The sequence below is a fragment of the Lepidochelys kempii genome, chromosome 2 (genome assembly GCF_965140265.1).
Source record: "Lepidochelys kempii isolate rLepKem1 chromosome 2, rLepKem1.hap2, whole genome shotgun sequence".
NCBI classification, from domain to species: domain Eukaryota; kingdom Metazoa; phylum Chordata; order Testudines; family Cheloniidae; genus Lepidochelys; species Lepidochelys kempii.
Window position 1 is genome coordinate 154,973,359 of NC_133257.1, and position 24,696 is coordinate 154,998,054.

Sequence of the window (24,696 nt, forward strand, 5' to 3'; positions counted from 1 at the left end):
AAGTTGATGATGATCGGACTTCGTATTGATTAATTCTGGGGTTTTGGAGGTGCCAAGGATGACGGTACCAACGGATCACGGTCTGGTACCAATGTAGCCCAATACTTATGAACTTTCTTGTCATGCTTCTTTGACTTAGGACGTACTAAGTCCTCATGGGCTGAGCTGATGGGCTTACTAAGAGCCAAACCCAACTTTTTTGAAGTGGATTTAGAGGAAGACTTTAGGGTATGTCTGCACTATGAAATTCGGTCAGTTTTATAGAAGTCGATTTTTAGAATTCGATTTTATACAGTCGATTGCATATGTCCACACTAAGCACATTAAGTCGGCAGACTGCGTCCTCGCTACTGTGGCTAGCATTGACTTACGGAGTGGTGCACTATGGATAGCTATCCCACAGTTCCCACAGTCTCCGCCACCCATTGGAATTCTGGGTTAAGCTCCCAATGCCTGATGGGGCAAAAACGTTGTCACAGATGGTTTTGGGTACATGTCGTTAATCATCCCTCCCTTCGGGAAAGCAACGGCAGACAATCGTTTCACGCCTTTTTTCCTGGGTTACCTGTGCAGACGCGATACAACGGCAAGCATGGAGCCCACTCAGCTCACTGTCACCGCTGCTGTAGGACTGGTAGCCGTCCTCGTCGGACATATAGCTTGGCCAGGGGTTCTAGGAAGTCTTCCCTGCCCAGCTCCTAGCAACCTCCAGGGCATGGTGTACAGCTCCAGCGCTTCCACTGCAACTCTGCTCTCCTGCGAGCTGGAGGCTTCTGCCTCAGGCTGCTCTCCCAGCTGGCAGCACCACGCGGTTGCACCTACCCCAGTCTACCCCTTGCTCCCATGGCTCACGAAGCCTGGACAGTAGTAAGGAGCAGTTCAACTATAGGCTAAGAAAGTGCAGAATGGTGGTAGAATGTGCCTTTGGATGTTTAAAAGCTCGCTGGCGCTGTTGGTCAGACCTCAGTACAGCCAACAATCCCATTCTTATTGCTACTTGCTGTGTGCTCCATAATATCTGTGAGAGTAAGGGGAAGACGTTCATGGCGGGGTGGAAGCTTGAGGCAAATTGCCTGGAGTCCAATTTTGAGCAGCCAGACACCAGGGCAATTAGAAGAGAACAGCAAGGCACGCTGCGCATCAGAGAGGCTTTGAAAACCAGTTTCATGACTGGCCAGGCTTCGGTGTGACAGTTGTATGTGTTTCTCCTTGATGCAAACGCACCCCTTTGTTGATTTTAATTCCCTGTAAGCCAACCACCCTCCCCCCTTTGAAATAAAGTAACTATTGTTTTGAAACCATGCATTCTTTCTTTATTAATTAAAAAAAATGAGATAACGGACAAAGTAGCCCGGGCAGGGTTGGGGAGGAGGGAAGGACAAGGCCAAATTGCTTATTGTAGCCACACTAAAAATCCAACTGTTTGAATGACAGCCTTCTGTTGCTTGGGCCATCCTCTGGAGTGGAGTGGCTGGGTGCCCAGAGCCTCCCCCTCCACGTTCTTGGGCGTCTGGGTGAGGAGGCTATGAAACATGGGCAGGAGGGTAGGCGGTTATACAGTGGATGCAGAGGGGGTCTGTGCTCTTGTTGGCTTTCCTGCAGCTCCAACAAACTCTTCATCATGTCTGTTTGCTCCCCCAACAGATGCTTCATCATGTCCATTTGCTCCCCCATTAGCCTCAGCATCGCGTCCTGCCTCCGCTCTTCATGCTCACTTAATTCCTTCCTGGCCTCTGCCACTGAATGCCTCCCTGCATTAAGCTGTGCCCTATCAGTGTGGGAGGACTGCATGAGCTCGGAAAACATGTCATCGCTAGTGCGTTTTTTTCGCTTCTAATCTGCGATAACCTCAGGGACGGAGATGATACAGGGAGTGTAGAAACATTCTACGCTCTATGATTCTGGGGAGACTGCATGGTCACCTGTGCTGCTCAGTTCGCCACACTGACCAAACAGGAAATGAAATTCAAAAGTTCCTGGGGCTTTTCCTGTGTACCTGGCTAGTGCATTGGAGTTCAAAGTGCTGTCCAGAGCAGTTACAATGGAACATTCTGGGATAGCTCCCGGAGGCCAATACCGTCAATTTGCAGCTGCATTACTCCAAATTCGACCCAGCAAGGTCTATTTTAGTGCCACTCCCCTCGTCGGGGAGGAGTTCAGAAGTCGATTTTAAGAGGCCTTTAGGTCGACGGAACGGGGTTGGTTGTGTGGACGCAGTCATTTTTAAACCGATCTAATGTGGCTAAATTCAACCTAACCCCATAGTGTACACCAGGGCTTAGTCTCATGCTTATGAGAGTGCTTCCTGGATTTCTGACAAGATCCTGCCAGAGGGCCTGGGGGTGGGGGGTAGAGTCTCCCACAACAAAGTCAGACTTCTCCATGACCTTTTCCATGAGGTATTTGTGGAGACGAAGTTCCCACCCTTCTTTAGTATGGCTGGAGAACGATTGGCAGATTGATTGGCACCTAGCTGTAATGTCGGCTTCCCTGAGGCCATACAGGCAGCACTGGTGGTCATCACTAACTGAGGAGGATTGTGGGCAGGAAGAGCAGAGTTTGAACCCCAGAGTCCTAAGCATAGTCCAGGACCCAAACAGAGTCCAAAACACTAAACTGTAAAAGCCGTTAAAACTATTTATAAAAGTAGATCAAATTCTTATTTTGTAGAATGAAGCTGAAGCTACAGACACAGGAGGTTCCAACCCAAAACATGCAGCGGTAAGAAGGAATTGGAAAGGAAGTCAGTCAGTCCCACTGTTTACTCCTTTGGATGGAGGCATGAACTGAACCAGGGCACATGTAGGCCCAGGGACACTATTTTCAGATTCTCCAGCTCTGGGTGCATGCATAACCCATAGTGGAACACAACAGGGACCATCACTCAAAGATGAATCCCAATTTCCCCTTCCCAGCTGCCAAATTCCCCAGCTTTTCCTGACAACTTCTATAGGGCAGTTATCCATTGTCAACAGGAAAATATTCTACACATTAATAGCTGAAAATCTGGGGACAGCATAAACTAAATTGATTTTTCACCAAAATAAAGAAATAAGTAACACAAGCAATAGTATATTGACAGTACTTTGTACTGCACCTGGATTGTAGCAGGGACAATTGGTAGGGAGAAGAACTGGAGAGCAGTGCTCCATAATTCTAGCATCAATGCAGCATAGTTTTGGCCTAATATGCTACACAAGACATGGAGATTTGCATATGAGTGAATGTCCCTGCCTTTGGAATGATTGCAAGGGTTCAAAGGGACTTTAAGGAAAAGGCATAAGAAAAGAGTATTGATGCTTTCTAATGATCAGGTATTTATGGAGATGGAAACCATGGATCACTACACTGGGGACATTATTATTAAAGATGGGTGGGCAAATGTACTTAGACTCCATTGGACTCTACTAACATCTGTCACAAGGAAAAGTGATTATAATGACCAAAAAAGCAGATAAAAATGAGACCCAAAAGAAAATTTCCGGATAAAGATGAAATCAAGTTAAGTGTTCACTAACTTCATTTGCTGTTTTTTAATCTGTTCTTCTTCTGCACACATGCCAAGGGCAACATCTGGAACTTCAAAATTCATTTTTTTTAGGTATTTTGTTTCACACAGTACTTCAAGGACCATAGGATCCAAATTCACGAATAATTCCTTTACACACCAGAACAGGAGGGGAGGAAAAAACAACAGTGAACACAAAGTGGCAGTTTGGTGGTGACATAGGCAGTGTGATTTTTCTGAAAAATGTATAAAGTGTAGTACAGATGACTGACAAAGATTTTGAAAACAGGTGCCTACATTTAGACTCCTGAACCCATACTCAGGCACCTCAAAACTGTGACAAAGCTCTGTCCTTGACTCCGTGGGTCCCGCGTTTCCTGGCAGATTTCGCTAGCCTCAGAGGCTCACTGTGACCCTCCACGTAACCCTTCTCTCTCTAGAGACAAGGGTCACAGTCTACTGAGCCATTTTCATCATAAGCCAGTGAGGGAGGTGAGGAGAAGTTATCCTTCCTTGCACAGTCTCTGTTGTCTCCCAGTCTCAGTGATTAATCAGGGGGCAAAGGGGGGGGGACCCAGGCCCACCCTCTACTCCAGGCTCCAGCCCAGGGACCCTAATAGTATCAGCTATGTTAGCTGACCTTTTAGAAACATGACATGTACAATTCCCTGGGCTACTTTCCCCACAGCAGCCCTCAATTCCTCAAGCTCCACTTCACCCTTACCTCAGGGCCTCCTTCCTTGTGCCTGATATGGTGAGTACTACTCAGTCTCTCCAATAGCACAACTTCCTCCCACAGCTCCTGACATGCACACCCACCTGACTAACTGGGAGGCTTTTAACTAGTTTCAGCCAGCCCCTGATTGGCTTCAGGTGTCCCAATCAACCTAGCATTCACCCTGCCTTCTGGAAAGTTCTTAATTGGCCCCAGGTGTCTTAATTGACCTGGAGCAGCTACCATTTTACTTATCCTGGTCCTATTGGGATTTCTTTAGCCTGGAGCTAATATATCTATCTCCCACTACTTTTCTATAGCCATCTGGCCTTGCCTTGTCACAATACGTAACTGGATTTTCCAAGTACTGAGCAACCAGCAACTCCCACTGACTTCATTTTTCTGTGAATCTTTTACTGTATCTTCATCATTTGAAAACAAATATTGGCTAGAATAGTCTTCTTTCTCCATACACTGTGGTTAGAAAACCCAAAACTTGCTAAGCTAGAAAATTATTCCTGCCAATATGAAAATAAAAATTAACAGAACAATTCCTTATCATCAGAAATTAACAAAACAAGTTATATTTTAGCAACAAAGCAGCCTTTGAGCTATCTGGGCACAAAAAGAGTAAAACTCAAAATAATTAATTTTTATGTCAATAACTCAAGAATAACCACAATAAAGGCCTGATCTTCCAAATGAAGAGGAGGAGGGTGTTGTTACATTTGGGCACAATAAAATTTGGATGTGATTTTACCTTTTTTTTCTTTTCTTAAAAACTAGGATATTAAATTTTAAAAATGACATTAACAGAATGTTATTAAGGTTGGAAAATCAGGCACTCATAATGTTGCCCATTCTCTCTCTTCCTCTGCCACAGAATTCCTCTGTGATGTGGGCAAGTCCCTTAAATTTAATTGTGGCCAGTGGCCATTAATTGTGTGTTCATCTCTGGATGCCTATAGTGAGGCTTTATTGGGAATCCTGGGAGGTGTGCAGGCACAAACCTGCCCATGTCTAAAGGCCCCTCCCCCAGCCTTGCGGGAGGGACCACTGGACCCAGAAACCAACTGAATGCAGGTGACAACTAATGAATAACAGGGTCAGGAGTGAAGGTCACAGGTTCAAAACTAGGGATCCAAAGGGGGACACCCAGCAGAGAACCCTGGAGAGCACCCACTGCTCCTCAAAGCTGTCTAGGGAGCCAGCGGATGCCGCCCAGAGGAACTCTGCCCTGATATGTGAGGTCAGGGAGGAGCGGAAATGGCCCCACACTCACAGAGCACCCTCTCTTCTAGCATCCTCCTCCTGGTGGTGAAGATGGCCACTTTGGCCAGGTCCCGGAGGAAGCTGACGAGGTGGTCTTGCAACTTCGTGGGGCCCGGGACAGTGTTTGAGAATATAAACTGGTGTAGGGAAAAGTGCAGCCAGAAGTTCAACAGAAGGAGGAGCCAGAATAGGGGCTGTAACCTGGTGTACTTGAGATAAGCGTGCCCCAGGTTCTCCCTCACGCAGCAAAGGGGCAGGCTTCGGGGATGGGGGTGAACCACACCAGGTACACGCCCGTGCTCACGGCTCCATGAAGGAGCCACCAACCGATATCCCCAGCAGGCCATGGGACCAGAGTGGAATAGAGGCTGGCTCACTGGGGTTCCTCACCCTCCACAGGTCATAGATAGTCCCGCCATTTGGTATCAGGGCGGGACAGGAGGGTAAGGAAGTGAAACATGTGGAGCACAAGCATGCAGAATTGTTTCCTTGGCGTGGTTCAGAAGCAAACCGGCTGCAGAGCATGCAGCTGACTCGGATTGCGGAAGGAAGGGGGCCGGGAGGGCTCACAGGACAGGGGTCCAATGAAAAGGTCCGGAGGGCCTGGGGTGATTGGGGAGCACCCTCTTGCAGTACCCACTCAAGGAAAACCTAAGAGGTGGGCGACAAGGCTGCCCCAACCTCCTGGAGCACGTGCAGGGAGGTCAGGAGGGTGGAGAGCCCCATGCACCAACTGAGCGCTCAGGGATCCACCCAGTCCCCCCGTCGTAGTCCAGGAGGTCTCAGATTCTGGTGGTTTCTGCCATGACCACCCTCTGGCGCACTGAGGGGGACTCCGCTACCTGCACATGAAGGTAGGGGTTGTGTAGCACAGACTCCGCAAGGAGGTCTGCCCCTCAGTGGCTACAATGGATCTGGTTGCCAAAAACAGCTTCCAGGTCAGGAAGAGGTCCTGGTAGAAGACTGGCAACTCAGAGAGGTCTCGCAGAAGACCCCTCGGTTGGAGAAAAAAGAGATGCCAGTTGTATCGGAACCCTCGGAGGCAGCAGAGGAAGGCATGCGCCAACGTGTTCCACACCAGACTACCTGTGGCATAAAGGAGTCTCTGCAGGGCCTGGAGGCGGAAGACATGGACCTGGCTATGGAGGCAGACCAGGTCCTGTCCTCTCTCCTCCAGGGGAAGACTCAGAACCCCTGCAGAGACCCAGTGCAGTCCTGGCCAGAACTCCAGAACTACCCTCTGGAGCCTAGCCAGGATCCCTGGGACCGGGCTCAGAGTGTTGAGCCGGTGCCAGAGCATGGATGGGACAAGTTGGTTCAACACCAGTGCCCTCCCCTGCACTGAGAGACACCAGAGGAGTCCCGTCCATCTCTGCAGCCGCTCACCCACCCTGGCCTCCAAATCCTGCCAGTTCTCCGGCAGAGAAGGATGCGTGGCGGATAGATAAACCCCAAGATAGAGCAGTGGTCCCACGATCCCCCGGATGGCTTGAAGGTGGGAGGTAACTCGGCTGCCATCTGTCTCCGACCATCAGGCCAGAGCTCTTGACCCAGTTAACCCGGGCAGAGGAGGCCACCGAACAGATCGCTTGGCAGGCCTCCACCCGCACTAGGTCGCCCGGGTCCTGGACCATGAGGAGCATGTCATCGGCGTACACCGACAGCACCAGCCACAACTCTGGCTCCTGAAGCGCCAAGCCCATCAACCTCCGACAGAAGACACAGAGGAAGGGCTCGATCGCCAGCGTGTACAGCTGGCCTGACAGCAGGCTTCCCTGTTGTACTCCCCGCCCAAAGCTGACCGGCTCGGTCAGGGTCCAGTTGAGCCTGACCAAACACTCCGCGGAGGCATACAGCACCTGGAGGAAGCCCACAAACTGGGGCCTGAAGCCGGGTGCATCCTGTCCAATGCCTTCTCCTGGTCCAGGGACAGGAGGGAGAATGACAGATCATCCCTACCAGACTTGAGAGTGAAAGACCACTACCCTCCCCATGGTGGGCAGAACCAAACCCACCTCGCCCACCTCGTCAGAAGTACTGGGGAGGGGCACGAAATAGAAAGGGAGGGCCCTGCAGTTCAGTTGCAGCTGTACCAGGGAAGGAGGCGGACATCTTTTCTAGGGAGCCGAACCTTCTTCGGGACCCTGGATCAGCAGCCAAGCAGACAAGCAACCTACAGACTGAAGAGAGTTAGGACCCCGAGGAATGGCTGAAGTGGCCACCGCCCGACTGTGGGGCAACCAGACGGAGCTCCAGCTTAACAGAGCAGTGCCAGCTAAGTAGGGTAGGAAGTAGCCAGGGGAACCAGACTTTGGACCAGCCATGGTGCCAGGAAGTGAGGCACCATATTTCGGTTTCCCCGCCAACCCAGTGGCAGAACCACCTGCCACTAATAGGGCCATGGGCTGGGACCCAGTGGGCTGGGAGTAAGGTGGGCCCAGATCCCTCTATCTCCTTTGCCACTACTTCACATCTGGGGATTGGCAGCACACTCATGCTAGGACGGAAGGCCTCTGCCTTGATTGTTGGTTGTCCCAGCCAGGAGGCTGTGGACTCTAGATTGTTGATTGCTGTCTGCCATAGCCAGGAGGCTCTAGGCTAAAGACTGCTTGTGCCTCTGCCCCTCCCCGGGGGCCAGCGCTCCAGACTGTTAACTGTTGTTTACCTCAGACAGGAGGCTGCAAGCTATAGACTGCTTGGTTTTTTTGTGTGTTTTTTTTGTTTTTTTAGCTTAAGCAGCCTGTTCTGTATTTACAGCTGAAATGTAAACATTAAAAAGAAGAATGAAAAAGGCTTATCAGCATATGACTTGGCACTGAAGACTGGGAATGAGGAAATAATTTCATTGTTTGCTAGTAAACTTGGACAGGGAATGCTGGACAAACTGACCAAGCCCAAGAATATCAGTCTGGCCATGGCTTGATTGGAGCTTTCTTATCCAAGGTAGAGCTGGATGCTGTGTGTGGAGGAAGAAAGTGGGTTTTTTTGGTTTTTAAAAGACTGCATCGCCAAGGCTTGGGTTTTTTTCATTTTTTTTTAAACTGACTCTGAGGGACTTTGAATCAAGCAAGTAGTTGATACCTTTTGATATCAAAATCATAAGTAATCTTCTTATACTTGTATTGAGCCCAAGGAGAGTAATTGCTTGTTGCTTGACCCCAGCCAGCAGGGCCCGAGCCCAACTACTGTTGCCTGATGCAGTGAGGCGGAGTGGCCTCCCTCCCAACTGAGAGTGAGGGACCACTACACACTGCCCAACCTGAGTCAAAGAAGGTCTAATATGCAAAAGAGTTAAGGACTCACAAATGCAAATGAAGTCAGTAAGAGCTACTTGGCACATGCACATGAGGCAGCATCGTCTGGAGAAATGTGCATAGGGATGGGAATCAGGACAATTTGAGTTCTAATTCTGAATCTGTCAATGAGTCACTCTGTGGCTTTAGGTAAATCACTCTCATGTCACATCTCCATTTCCCCATCTGGGGATAATACCTACTTCAGAGGAATGATGTTGCGAGGATTAATGCCTGTACAGTGCTTTGAACATGTAAAGTGCTATAAAAAAATGCTAAGTACTCTAAAAAATCAGGTTCTAGGTATCTAAAGTGGGGGTTTTCCAACCACTGAAGCATTCAAAATTGCATATTTTGGACTTACTCTCTCTGTGCTGTAATCCCTATCTATAAAGAAAGGATAATAATACTTTCCTATCTCACCAAGTAGTTGCAACCTCAAATTCATGGATGTTTGTGAGGTACTCAGTATAGTGTTGATGAACATAGAAAAGACCATGAGGCAGTTAATAATTACATATTTGCTGCAGGTTTTGGACAATGTATAATAAATAAGACATGGGGTCTATACACGGAAAGAGTAGGATAAAAAAAAAATCAACTAGCTATATCATTCTCTGAGTATTGTCCGTTATGTGCTCTAACATAAGAACATAAGAATGGCCATACTGGATCAGACCAATGGTCCATCTAGCCCAGTATCCTGTCTTCCGACAGTGGCCAGTGCCAGGTGCCCCAGAGGGAACTAATGAACAGACAATCATCAGATGATCCATCCCCTGTCATCCACTCCCAGCTTCTGGCAAACAGGCTAGGGACACTCAGAAAATGGTGGTGCATCCCTGGCTAACCTATCCTCCACTAAATGAGATAGGCATCCTGTGGGAAAAACTAGCATGTGATCAAACAATTAAAGTCTGTATTGTAATATATACACATAAGGGGGCAGAATTAAGGTCACACAGAGTATCCTTAGAGTGCTTTATTTAGCAATCTTAATGGCATTTTATAAACATAGTTTTTTGTGTGTGATTAAAGTAAAAGCAATAAAGTTCACTGTCCTTTTATTCTTAACTTTTAACTTCTTTACCTTGGTTTCTCGATGTCTGACAAGTAATGAAGCATGCAGTCCATTCTTAGCTTGCTCAGCAAACCTGCACCATGCTCTGTGATAAAGAAGTTCGAATTCTAAAAGAACAGCAGCCATCTTGTTGTAGCTCCAAATTACCTTCTTCATTTCCGGAGTCTACAAATCACAAGAAATTTGTTTTTATAATGTTGCGCTCATATAATGGATTAGATTGTGCCTTTCCTCACGATGGTCAATGAAACCAAACAGGTGTGGAGTTTGTAGGCCAAGCCATTTTGGGGATCAGATGTGCCAAACAACTTAGAAAGATATTTTAAAATTCTATTAGGAAACTTTTAAAACACCTTCTTAAACTCCTTTTCTCATTTTTATCAACCTTACCTACAAAAATTCTACACTGTAATATAAGACATGGCATGTGCAATTTCACTGATTTGTTTCTTTTGGGGAAGTTGAAACAATGGTCTACAGCGCAGGGCAATGTGGGGTAGGCCCAGGTGAGGACAAAAGGAGTGACCTGAGTTACCTACTAGGACCAAGCAGCAGAAGGTGATTGGGAAGCAGCTGTGATGAGCCACAGAGGGAACTGGCATTGCCACCAGAGGTCAGAAGCTAGAGTGGTCAAGTATGGCAGGAGCTACTAGGATCTGAGGGCCAGGCCTTTAAAGTTGCAGAGGAATGGATATAAGGGAGATAAAAGTAAGCTATGTTATTGGCATGTCCTTTTTTTTTTTTTTTTCGAATTTAGCATTCCCCCCACTAATTTCCAACCTTCAAAAGTGCAGTCTTCTTTTTAAAAAATTTCATTGGATGATCTATTTTTCTGAACAACTGCCGGGCCCACATAATCTTCCCAGTTACCTGCAATGGAGCAAGATTTAAGTTTATGTTTTCATTAACATAAAACAGACAAAGAGTAAACATCTTTTTCTCTCGCCTTAGTTTCATCCTTACAGGTGGTACATTACGAGGCATAGGCGGATTTTCTTTTTGCTTCTGGTAGAGTTTTCGAACCAGATCTAAATCTCGGCTGTATCGCTGAAGGATGATTATATATTTTTCAGTAAGATCAATATGGTCTTTACCAATGTGTTCAAACTTCATCAGAAGTCCCAACATCTGTTCAGTCTAAAAAGAGAGATTGGAGATTTGCAGTAAATGCTACATCAAGATGGCAATCGCTTAATAAGTTGTCATTGTGTGTTTATAACTGATTAAGTTATTTTATTGTGAATATAGAACAATCTTATCTAATAGGTTAATTTATTAAATTCTCATTTTGCTCTAATATCATGTTTAAAATAGTCTGATTTGTCAAAAGAGCTACCTACATAGGATAATGGGGCAATACTTAATTTCTCTCTGACTCTTCTCCAAATGATCAGTGTCATTTAGCCATACACAAGTCTGGTGTAGAGTACTCCTGGAATTCTGTGCCACTACACCTGGGAAGAATTCATGTCCCCCACAGATTTCTTTGCTTCTTCGCAGAAAATGATGGAGAAGCAAAGGGAAGCCACAAGATCAATGATGCACTGCTCCTCAGCAGTGCAGGGGTGTCTTTTCAGGTGCCCGGAGCAGCTGGCAGAGCGGTAAATTACAGCCACCCCAACCGGTGGCTCCAACCCTGCACCAGACTCAGTTGCTAGTCCTGGCTAGCTGGGCAACAACAGGAGTTCCTCTTCCCCTGCAAGGAGTGGCTGGGACCAGGACCAGGACCCACCCCAGAAATCTCCCCCGGCTACAGGAAGCTCCACACCCCACTCCCCGTATCCTGCCCCCATCGTTCCTCAGCATGGGGTGGGACACTGTAGAGGGGGCTTCTCTTCTGTATGTCCAACCCCCAGGCATCCATACCCCCCTTACCCAGACTCCCCCCCCTGCATCCAGAGCCCCCCTGCACCCAGAGCCCCCCTGCACATGGAACCTCTGCCGAGCCCTACTGCCCCCCCCACATCTGGACCCCCACCCCACTGAGCTCCAATCAGCTGTACCTAGATCTGCACCCCACCAAACCCCACTCACCCAGTTCTCAGACCCCCCCCCCGCCCCATTGAGCCTCTCACACCCAGACACCCCCCCAATCCCCAACCACCTTCACCTGGACTTCACCCCCCTCCTGAGCCCTAACCACCTTCACCTGGACCCCCCTGGAGAGTTCCATTCCCCCTGCACTCGGAACTCCCCAACGAGCCCCTGTGCATCCAGATCCCCCCCTGCACTTGGACGCCCCCACCAAGCAGCCTGCACTGAGATTTCCCCACATAGAACCCTCTCTCCCCACATCTGGCTCTACCCACACTAAGCCCCTAAACACTTGCATCCTGCTGTCTGAGCCTACTTGCCACACACATGGATCAGGACCTAGGGCTGGGCGTGTGTGCAAGACTGTCCCACTCACTTGTGAAATTGGTGTGCCTGGCATGGAGGGGCAGGGCCCCAGGTTGTTTCTGGAGTGGGCCTGGTCCTTGCACTGTGTCAGTGTTGGGTACAGCCTCACCTCCCAGTCTGTGTCCTGGGGGGAAGAAGGAGACCTGCAGGGTGCTCCCCACTGCCATGCTGGAGCCTCCACGTTTATTTATTGACAAATAAAATGAATAGAATTTTAAAATATTGTGCGCAGAATTTTTTTTTTCTTTTTTTTTTTCAGAATTCCCTCAGGAGAAAGTAGAGCAGTACTTCCCCCTTCATCAAGACTCCGATTCCTGACATCAGTGGGGCTCTGTGCAGGCACTGAGGTCTGCTCACATAGCTTGTTTTAGAATTGGGGCCCAAATCTAAAATTGGTCCTGATTTTAAAGACATAGCTCACAATGTTGATTTCTTTGTTTATTTCAATCTGGAAGGAGGAGCATAAGAAATGCAACTGAGAAAATATTTCAAATGAGCTGCTGGGTAATATATTTTTTAAACTGAGTACAGCTCTTTTCTGTCTTGTGCTATGTACTGGATGAAACCTTATAATGGGTTGAGTTAAAACTGATGTGTGAATGCACTCTTCACTTAAGATAGTTCTAAGAAACACTTAAGAGCCCATATCTAAACATGGCAAAACAGAGCCTGCTCAGAAACTAGCACCATGTGGGTGGAGAGTTCCACTGAGTATTGTGACTGTGTGCATGAGTGAGACACAGACGAACAGTTTAACAGAACAGAGACAGATTGAAAGGCCAAAAACGAAGCAGGAGCCTGTGAGCACAATGTATGACCTTGGAAAAAACTAGAGAAAGAACTTTTTGGCTCTGGTGTTGGCTAAAGAGGCTTGGGGACATAAGCTAATAAACTATTCTTTTGTTTCTGGTTCCTCCTATATTTAGAGTATAAAGAAACAAGATTACATTAAGAAAAATACCCAAGGCCTTCATCAATTACTATCCCAACCTGAAATATTCACAGGGCTTTGAACTTTGACTAGCAACTCAGGTCAAAAAGGGGCAACACTTGGAATAGTTTAAACTTGATTCTAATTCTTTTAAATTTCCACTCCCCATTTTCCCCCTAATAATTCTTGTAATGTAAGCACAATTAGGAATGAAAAAAAAAAAGCCAGCCAACATTTTGGAAGCAATAGGGGGCCAATCTTTAATACACTTTTTAAAAGGGGGAAATATTCATCTTAACAATATCTGTCTGTCAATTTAGGTGTTTATATAACTGTCTTCCTTGCCAGTGTAAAAGGAACAACCAACCGCTTTGCTCTGAGGCATAGAGGGGAGCATAGGCACCGTCTTTCTTAGTTACCCAGGGGTGCTCGAACCCTTACTACACCCCAGGCCCTGCGCCCACTCCACCCCAATGTACCAATGACAAACTGTAGGCTGGAGTAGAGAGAAGAAGGACAGAAAGCACTGAAAGGAAGTAATAGAAGGAAAGCAAAACTGCAGATAGTTCTGGAGGTGCAGAGAGGAACCAGGGCCTGTGAGGTAAATTGGAGAGCTAACGACAGATGCTCCAAGAGGAGCAATTTATTATTTTGTTGCACCAGTAGGGAAGAAGTAAGAGCCTGGGGCAGAAAAGAGAAAGACGAAACAAAATGGGGAAGACGAGAGGGACAAAAGATGTGAGGAAGACAGAACAGGAAATTGGCACTTGACAATTGTCAGTATTTAAATTTCCAATATTTCTGACTGAGTGCACTTGAGCTTGAAGAGTGTGCCGATACTGCTCAACTCCTCTGATATTATCTCACACCGAACAAGCATTGTGGCCTGATTTCCAAAGATGCTGAACATCTGCAGCATGCAGAGATTTCAGTAGGATTTGTGGATGCCCAGCACTTCTGAAGGTCAAGTATTTTACTTGCAGAATTACTCACAGTTAAAGATTTCTCAAACCAAGAATCTACTAATTCTTGCATTGACTGGTGCAGACCTTCAATTTGATTCTTAAATTCAAGGTAATCTTTCTCAAACTGAAAAGGGGGAGAGGGTAACAAAACAAAAAGAAACAAAAATGGGTTATATGATGTCATTAATTTTCATGTAAAGCCACCCTCTTGGAGTCAATACAGCATTTGCATATTCTTCCCATTAAGTGTATTCAGCACTGTACAGAACAGTACAGTGACAGAGCCCATAACCCCCCAGGAGTTTACATGCTAGATCAGGCAAACACGAAACAGTTAGCAGGACTACTTTCCATAATGATTTATCTTGAATGCCCAGTGTGAAGAATCCTGTGAGATTCTGAGTGCCTTCATCATCTCACAAGAGACACCCACCACCCTACAGGGGCAGTCCACACTATACTCTCACCCAATCATTTCATATGTAGAAATGCCAAAAAACCCATAAAAGCAGTTAGAGATCTTGAAACAGCCCAAAACCTCAGCAGGCATCCAAATATGATTTTCAGTGGACAACCATACAACAAATATTACAGACATCAGAGCACAGTCCAGAAGTGCTCCAGGCCTGAAACATAAAGAGCGATTTTAAAAATTTGCAAACCATGAGTTAGGAAGAACGGTAGTGCAATAAGTAAAAATATTTTTCATGTGTTGTAATTATGGTCCAGATCTAGCAAAGCACAGGGCCCTGATTCAAGAAACTGGGGCCTTAAATATGGGAGTAGTGACACTAGCTTCCATCAGACTACTCATGTTCTTGGAGCACATGCATAACTGCTTTGATAGAACAGAGTCTAAGAACTGCTATTAAAACAATCCAGTTTGAGCTCTGTGCTTTACCACGGCACATAAAAGAGTCACCTAAGTGCTAACTACAGGCCTGATTCTTCAATTCTTCCTCCTCTAATTAATCCTTACTGATGCAAGCAGTGCCACTGACTTCAGTATCACTGCATGCATGAGTTAGGGTTTTCCAGATGGGATTCAAGGTTCACGGATCTCAAAAAAAAAGGAAAAAGTTTTGTTTTCCAATTAGCATAAAATATGCTCAAGATACAAGAAAAAGTGTTTGCACCACTGGGCCATTAAGCTGTCACATTAACAACTAGTTCACTTATCTGGGTACAACTACCAGTGGTGAATGTCTAACAACTTAAAATTGTCTTAATAAGATAGGAACCTGTTAGAATTATAAACAAATTAATGCAGATATTGTTATAAACTTTACACTGGTTCTTTTGTACACTGTTATAAAATCCACCATATTTTCAAGGAAATGCATAGTTTAAAGTGACTGATTTAGATTTTCACGAGTGTTTAACATTTCTGATTATTATTTCTGAAATACGTACCTCTTGTTTCCTGTGATCCAGAACGTCATAGGTTTTTGATTTGGTGTTTGTAGCAATCATCTGGTAACGAGCACTGATCTTTTCAATACCTTCTATTTTTATATTCTGTAGCTCTAAAAGGCCTTCCATGATATTGCTTATATCTGAAATCTTTTCCAAGCGTTTACAGAATGCGTCAAATTTTCCAAATATATAGTTTTCACTGATGATAAAAAAGGCAATAGAGGGACTATCATAAACATATGGAATAAAACATACTGCAAGAATTTCTAAAATTCAGATATTTTCTTCCAGTACTTGCACAATGTTTCTCTTTTTCTAAAATGTACTCTTCTTAGTGCAGAATCAAGTAAAATACTTTTACTATGAGTATGAAGTACTTAATGCTTAATTCTTACATGTGCCAATTTTGGTCCTAATTGTAATTGTTTTATTTAAAAGAGTATCTCCACTTATGTCACATTTTCAGAACATCACAATTTGGCCTTGTAATGCTAAGATGCAGGCTGAAAGCCTTGTTTGACAGTGCTGATTCAGGCAAAACTCTCATTGGCAATTGTTGTAGCAACCAGGCAAGGTACTAACAAACTTCAACAGGACTTTATTTTTAAAGTGGAAACCTCTTTACCAAGCTGCTGCTGCACCCTCAGTAGTTCTCACTCCGCCTCCTCAACTTCCCCCCCCCCTTCCTGTTTTCTGTCCTTTCAGACTCCCAACAGCCAGTGCTAATAATTACAAGCAGCATCTAAACACCACATTCCCTTCTCTCTTAAGAAACTCTCCCAATTGAAATAAACATTGTTGTTCTAACCACAGGAACAAATACGAAACAAGACACTATACTGTTGGCAGAAATATTACACTGAAAACACTGTAGATACTACATAACATAGTCTCTAGTCCAGACAGGTGGTCGTCTGGGTATGACAGGCCATCTCTCAAGCCCTGGTTCCAGTGCAATGTCTTGTTGTGTTGATACTATGGTGAAATCATCCAATACAGACTGGGTGTTAGCATAATCTCTCTTGGTGCATAGGCAGGTGCAAGATAAGAAGCATTCCATACCTGCCCATCAGAAAGTCAATAGGTGTAAGGTCCCTTCTTCTCTATGATTTTAAGAGGAGCTATGAATTTATGGTCCCCTTTGCATAAAATTCCAGGTTTTCATATCCTAACAAAGAAACCACACCCAAACTTTGGTTCCTTAGCACCCCGCCACTTGTCTGTGAAAGCCTTATACTTTGCTTGGTTCTGTTCAACTGTTTTTCTCATATCATCTGCGGTTGGGGCATCAGGTCGTGACTTTAACAATCCAGCAATGTTCAGTTTAGTATTCATCTGTTTCCCATGCAGTAACTCTGCAGGTGATCTTTGCATTGTGGCATGTCGTGTAGCCCGGTTTGCTTGCAAGAAATCAGTAGTGAAGGGTATCCACAATCGCCCTTCCAGTTTAGCCATTTGCAAACTCTCTTTCAAACTTTTGTTAAACCATTCGATTTCCCCATTGGCTCGAGGGTAACATAGGGATGACCTTCTGTGTAAAATGTTCCTCTCTGCAAGAAAAGTTTCAAACTCCAAGGAAGTAAATTGACTACCATTATCTGAAACCAGTTCTTTGGGGTTACCTTCCCTGCTAAAAACGAAGAGAGGAACTTAATTACTGTAGCAGAAGAGATTTGCAATGTAAACGCTACTTCAGGCCATTTACTGAAATAGTCTATGAAAGTGATGGCATAACGGCAGTCACTTGGAACTGTATCAAAGGGTCCTAAAATGTCAATCGCCACTTTTTCCCATGCAGATTCAGGAAGAGGAACAGGCTGTAATAGAGGGATACATGTCACTGCTGTCTTATCATGCTTTTGGCAAGTGACACAGTATTTTATGAGTGCTTCAGTTTGAGAGTCCATCCCTGGCCACCAATACAGATTCCGTAGTCGTTGTCTGGTTCTGACAATTCCTTGATGAGGATCATGTGCCAGGTGTATGAGTTTTGACTGTAATTCTTCTGGCACAAGTAACTGGTGTGTACCTCATAGCACACAGCCATCAAGCAAAGAAAGTTCATCCCAAACTCTAAAGTAAGGCAGCAAAACTGGGTCAAGGTTTTTAGGGTTTACTGGGCCATCTCTTTGTCAGAAATTCCTGTAGTTTTTCTTGAATTGGACACACTGAGCAAGCAGCTTGAAATTGTTTTCTTGTAACTGCAGTAAGAGTGCTTGTAATAAGCGCAACTACTACACCCTCATCCTCCGGTGGACCATCTGGTGAAGGCAAAGGTAGGCGAGAAAGGCAATCAGCTACCACATTTTGGTTTCCAGGCTTATATTCCAGTTCATAATTGAAAGAGAGTAGTCTTGCAGGCCACCTAGCAATACGATATCCTGCTCTTCTCAGTCCTTTCGTGGTGAGCAACGTCGTCAAAGGGCTGTGGTCTGTGCGCAACTTGAACGTGCGGCCCCACAGGTAAGTTCTCCATTTTTCAGTAGCCCAGACACAAACAAGTGCTTCTTTTTCAACTGTAGAATATTTCCTCTCAGCATAACTTAGTGTCCTTGAAGCAAATGCAACAGTCCTCTCTGTGTTGACCTCATGAAGTTGTGTGAGGACAGCCCCAAGTCCATAACCAGAAGCATCAATAGTTACAACTGTGGGCAATGCAGGAGTGAATAGTGCAAGTGCTGGACTATGTACAATCAAGTCTTTCACCATTTCGAAACTAGCTTGTGCATCTGTTGTCTACACTAAGATTGAACTTCTCCGTAGTAATTCTCGTAATGGTTCAATGACAGAAGCATAATTGGGAATGAATTGTGCATACCAGGGGGTCAGACCCAAGAAGGAACGTAAGGTTTGCAGATCTGTTGGAGGAGGAGCATTTGAAATTGCCAGGATATAATCTGGATCAGGTTCTAGTCCAGCCTGTGAAATTGTATGCCCCAGAAAAGAGAGTTCAGTTTGTCTAAATTTGCATTTGGACCTATTGAGCTTGAGGCCTGCTTTGCTGATGCAGTTTAGTACAGACTGCAGGTTATTGTCATGCTCCTCACAAGTATTTCCAAACACTATAATATCATCCAGATAGCACTGAACTCCATGTTGATTCTTCAGAATCAATTACATCATTTTTTGGAAGGCACTTGGGGCAGATGCGAGACCGTATGGAACATGTTTAAAATGAAATAGTCCCTCGTGTAATAAATGCTGTGAGGTCTCTGCTATCTTCATGCAACATAACCTGGTAGTATGTGGTCTTCAAATCAAGAACAGAAAACATCTTTGCTCCATGGAGTTCTGCAAATACTTCTTCTATGTGAGGAAGAGGATGGCTGTCAATCACAATAGCTTTATTTGGCTCCCTTAAGTCCACACAAAGGCGAATGCCTCCACCCTTCTTCTCCATCACTACTATAGGTGAAACCCATTCCGAGGAGTCAATCTCTTCCATAATGTCCTTTTGAACAAGTTTTCTACGATCCTCTGAAACAGCATCCCTGACTGAAAATGGTAAGCGCCGTAACTTCTGTCGTACAGGCATCACATTATTCCGCATTTTAACTTTATGCATAAAACCATAAGCACAGCCGAGTTTCTCCTCAACCTGGTGTTGGGTCCCAGCTGAAACTGGTGTGTGTACCGCAAGAGTGCTTTGCTGAGGAAGATCAATTCGTCCATTAACTACCCTGAGATTTAAAGCAGCCAATGAATCTCTGCCAAGGATAGGAGTGCCTTTGTGGACAATGTAGAACTCTGCAGTTACACAGCAATCACCAAAAGTAACTATTGCTGGCAGGCAGCCATGTAGTGAAATATGGTTTTTCAAATAGCACACCAAGTGAAGTTTGGGTTCAGTAAGAGGCACATCGTTAAAGTAATGCAAATAGATGGAATAAGGTAATATAGATACTGCTAAGCCAATGTCCAACATTAGCTGAATAGAGTGTGATTTGTCTGAGGGTATGGTGGAAACATTTACAGTGCACTTTATTTCTTCTGGAATATGTGCAGTAGTGATTTTGTCCACGCTCAGCACAGTAACATCTGGTATTGTAACTGCATGCACCTGTTGATTGAACTGGCTGCTGCGACATACTTTAGCAAAATGCCCAATCTTTTTGCAATGATTGCACTGAGCTACTTTTGCAGGACATCCTGTGTAGCTTGCAAGGTGTTGTGGGGATCCACAGTGAAAGCATGTTTTTACTGTATTTTGAATTTGCTGATTCGGTGGTTTTCCATTAGTTTTCCTCTTGTAATCGTTTGTCTGCAGCGATAGTGAACTTTTCTGCAAAGGAGTCACAGCCTGGACTGTGCCTCCTGTATCCATGCTCATTATTTTGGCTTCAGCTGTAGCTGACTCAATCTGAGTAGCAGTGGTTATTGCTTTTTCTAGTGTAAGTTGTGGTTCTAGAAGTAAGCGTTCTCTTACACGAAGCATGGTTGTTTTCTCAATGGGCTGGTCTCTATAATCATCTCATCTGCCATATTCCCGAAGTCATAAGTTACAATCAGACTCCTCAGGGAAGCAATATACTGCATTATAGTCTCCCCTGTTTTCTGGTCACACTGGCGAAATCTGTAGTGATTAGCTACTACATTCACTTTTGGCACAAAAATGTTCTTTAATGCAGTGAGTGCAGTCTCATTTATCATCTGCAAGGGAAAAAGCGTGAAATATATGCTGCCCTTCTGCTCCAAGGCAGTGGATTAGCAGAGCACGCTTTCTTGCTTCAGAAATCTCTGTAGCAGTGATTGGAAGCAGATAAGTCTCAAACATATGGATCTAGGCAGTAAAAGCAATTGGAGGCTCACCTGGACTTTGCAGAAAGGGTGCAAGTGGGTTCAGAGGCAAAAGATCTATCCTCGTCACCAAAATGTTGTAGCAACCAGAGAAGGTACTAACAAACTTCAACAGGACTTTATTTTTAAAGTGGAAACCTCTTTACCAAGCTGCTGCTGCACCCTCAGTAGCTCTCACTCTGCCTCCTCAACTTCCCCCCGGCCCCGCTTCCTGTTTCCTTGTCCTTTCAGACTCCCAGCAGCCAGTGCTCCCAGTTCTAATAATTAAAAGCAGCATCTAAACTCCACAGCAATATGATTAAAGACCTGATCAAAAAGCCCACTTACGAATATGCTTAACTCTAAATTCATGCATTAGTTCAACTGAAATCCCTTTGGGCCTATATGGGTAACAAATCTGTGACAAACTCTGGCAAAACTTGTCACTGAAAAAATTTTTCTGAATAAATTCTGCAGGATCAGGTCTGGAACATGCTACAGTTTATATTTTCACTGAATGTTAAACTCTCCAGTTCATCTGAACATATGTTGATTGTGCAGTTATAAATTATATAAATGGACAAGATTTGATTCAAGGACAGAATGAATGATTTACCTGAAATCAAACTGCCGATCACTTGGATTTTCCTTTAGCTTCTCCCTTACTCTCTGAAAATATGTTTGATATTGTTCATTGAGATAAATACATTCTTGTACCCTCTTTAATAATTCTTGCCTAAAAACAAAAGTGAACAGAAGACAAACTTAATAACCATAGAAAGCTGCACAAATGATTACAATAATAGAACATTTCAGCTACGTAGACATTTTATCAAGCCCAGTACTTAGAAAATATTGTATTAACATTACAAAGAGTACCTTGATAAAATGTGTACATAGATGTATATAAATACATCATTCAAAATGTGAAAAGGATTAAATTAAAATGTTCATTTTTAAACTGTTTTACAGGCTAGAATTTTGTTTTGTTTTATGTTTTACTGTGATTGGACCAAATCTTGACCCTATGACACTGCTCAGCACAGGCCAGATAGGAACTGCCTACACCATGTAGCCTGTTCAGTTCCTGTACTTCAGCCATTTTTTTCCTCTACAAACTGTGTCCTTGTTTCCAGGAAAGTTTGGATTCTCCTCTTCTTAGGTAGGATCAAACGTCAGAAAAGTCTCTTGTTTCCTTTAAATGTGAACATCTAGAAAGCCACAATTCCCAAGTCCACAGGCTGGGTTCAATTTATGTGCAGTAGTTTGACCAATCTTGACATAGCTACTATAGATTAAATAGTGGGCAGGGGGAGGCTGTACTTGTCCCTTTTAGTTTAAATAATGGACTGTTATTACATATATAAGCCAACTAGTTGTAAAGATCATCACTGTGTTAGGACTTTGTCACTCTGTTTCCAGAACGTTTGTCAGACCAAAGGAATCATAAATTAACAAACGTAAAACCTCATGAATTCACCCTACTCACTCAGAGACTTCAGCAAACAAAGTGATAAAACAAAAAGAATTCATTAGAAATTAATTTTGTTCAAGTATGTTAAAAATTGTATTTTAATTTTATTTATGAACATTCTTTATCTTTAAGGATACAATTTAGTCACGGAGATCAGGGAAGTCAATGATTCTGTGAATTCACCCAACCTTGGTGACTTCTGTGGCTTAATCTGTGAGCAGCTGGAGCCGGGTCACAGGCTCCCATGAATTTTTGTTTATTGCCCGTGGCCTGTCCATGACTTTTACTAAAAATTACCATGACAAAATCTTATCCTTATTTATAATGTACATACCAATATTCTGTCATGTGCTGGTTATTCTCTCGAGTGCTGGTTAAAGATAATTACGTTTTTCTACACACAAAGAGCAACTAGAAATCTTCAGCATGAATTACTTTTATGTCAGTCATGCCTGTAATCTAGGGGTCATCTTTAACTTGATCCTCTCTCTAGATCCTCACATCAAGGCTATGTCTAAATCTTGCTGTTTATTCCTGCACAAGATCTCTAAAATGCAGTCTTCTCTACCCATCCACAAAGAGAAAACTCTCGTCCAGGCTTTCACCATCTTGTTTTCACTATTGCAGCATCCTCTTCTCTGGCCATGACAAATGCAATCTCTCGCCCCATTGATCAGTACATGTAGGTGAATGATGACAGATACAGGGATGGATTTAAGCAGGAGGCTACAACTTTATTAGCACTGGGGAAGGATTCTATCTGTGCGGTCTGCCCATCTCTCACATACCAGGGATTTAAGTGGGTCCAGTCCAGTGAGTTATAGAGCTCCCACCGTTTAACACGTTACTCCAGGGCGGCTCTTCTCTGCCTACCTGTAGGATTCAGCTCACTCTTCTGAATCCTCTCCCCAAAAGGGGGACAGAGGGTACCAAAGAGGTCTCTTGGGCTGTGAAGACATCAGGTTTCTCCTTCACCCATAAGCACAAGTTGCAAGTCTCTCTTAAGTCTGGAAGATGGCCCTTTCGCCTTTTATCCACACTGGACACCCTGCACAGCTTGCAATGAACTAAACATTCATTCCCATTACTAATATTAATTTCTAACTCCTATTTCTTCTTTGTGCTTTCTCCTATGCTGCCCCTCACTCGTGGGAGGAGCTTCCCATAAATATCCATAAGGACATCTCATTGTCCTCCTTCAAATTCCTCCTTAAACTCTCCTTTGCCATGATTCTACAAAAAATTTGATGATGAGGCAGCTGGTGCTGAGACCACAGCCTATCACACTGATCAACATTGTCTCATTGTTTCCTTGTATTCCCCCATTAGTCTGCCTGTTTGCCTTTTGTATTGCAGCAGCGCCTAAGAGTCATGGATAAGGAGCCCACTGTGCGAGGTGCTGTACAAACACAGAAAAATGGTCCCTGACCTAAAAAATCTAAGGGTATGTCTACATTACAAAATTAGGTTGATATTATAGAAGTCAGTCTTTAGAAATCGATTTTATACAGTCGATTGCGTATGTCCACACTAAGCGCATTAAGTCGGCGGAGTGCGTCCTCACTACCACGGCTAGCATCGACTTACAGAGCGGTGCACTGTGGGTAGCTATCCCACAGTTCCTGCAGTCTCCGCTGCCCATTGGAATTCTGGGTTAAGCTCCCAGTGCCTGGTGAGGCAAAAACATTGTCGCAGGTGGTTTTGGGTACATGTCGTCAGTCACCCCTCCCTCCGTGAAAGCAACGGCAGACAATCGTTTTGCGCCTTTTTTCCATGCAGATGCCATACCATGACAAACGTGCAGCCAGCTCAGCTCAGCTCGCCAACACAGCCGCTGTTCTGTCCTGGGTGCTGCTGGCAGCAGATGGTGCAGTAGGTCTGCTAACCATCATCATCCACCGCTTCCGCTGCAACTCTGCTCTCCTGCAGCTTGGGGGATCCGTTCTGGTCCTCCTGGGTGCTGCTAACTGTCATCATACACCGTTTCCACTGCAACTCTGCTCTGCTGCTATTGTCTCAATAGCGAATTGCTGCATGTTGTCTGTCATGGGCTCCTGGGTACGTGTGTTCTTCCTCGGGAAATGTGCGCAGTGCTAACCGTTGTCCTCCACCGCTTCCATGCAACTCTGCTCTCATGAATCCGCCTAGCAGGTCCTCTTGTCGTTCTCTATAAATATCTATTCTTGTGTCATCCGTCTTTAGCCACCACTTCTGCTGCAAATCTGCTCTCCTGCAGACACCATACCATGGCAAGCATGCAGCCCACTCAGATCACTGTGGCAGTTATGAGCATTGTAAACACCTCGCGCATTATCCTGCAATATATGCAGAACCAGAACCTGCAAAAGCAGGCGAGGAGGTGACAGCAGCGCAGTGATGAAAGTGATGAGGGCATGGACACAGACTTCTCTCAAAGCACGGGCCCCAGCAATTTGGACATCCTGGTGGCAATAGGGCAGGCTCATGATGTGGAACGCCGATTCTGGGCTCGGGAAACAAGCACAGACTGGTGGGACTGCATAAGGAATTGTTGCAGGTCTGGGATGATTCCCAGTGACTCTGAAACTTTCGCATGCGTAAGGGCACTTTCATGGAACTTTGTGACTTGCTTTCCCCTGCCCAGAAGCGCAAGAATACCAAGATGAGAGCAGCCCTCACAGTTCACAAGTGAGTGGCGATAGCCCTGTGGAAGCTTGCAACACCAGACAGCTACCAGTCAGTCGGGAATCAATTTGGAGTGGGCAAATATACTGTGGGGGCTGCTGTGATCCAAGCAGCCAACGCAATCACTGAGCTGCTGCTATCAAAGGTAGTGACTCTGGGAAATGTGCAGGTCGTAGTGGATGGCTTTTCTGCAATGGGATT

General features: G+C 45.0%; 1 protein-coding gene across 1 annotated transcript in view; it reads right to left on the reverse strand.

Moving 5' to 3' along the window:
* The window catches only part of LOC140907170 (dynein axonemal heavy chain 5-like), a 266,273-nt gene that overhangs the window by 196,206 nt on the left and 45,371 nt on the right, over positions 1–24,696 (reverse strand). Inside the window, exons 14-20 of the mRNA XM_073332494.1 lie at positions 20,974–21,093; positions 15,579–15,780; positions 14,194–14,289; positions 10,833–11,006; positions 10,650–10,739; positions 9,879–10,034; positions 3,519–3,658 (exon numbers count right to left, since the gene is read on the reverse strand). Of these exons, the coding sequence (XP_073188595.1) occupies positions 3,519–3,658; positions 9,879–10,034; positions 10,650–10,739; positions 10,833–11,006; positions 14,194–14,289; positions 15,579–15,780; positions 20,974–21,093 (978 nt within the window). The remainder of the gene's footprint in view (positions 1–3,518; positions 3,659–9,878; positions 10,035–10,649; positions 10,740–10,832; positions 11,007–14,193; positions 14,290–15,578; positions 15,781–20,973; positions 21,094–24,696) is intronic.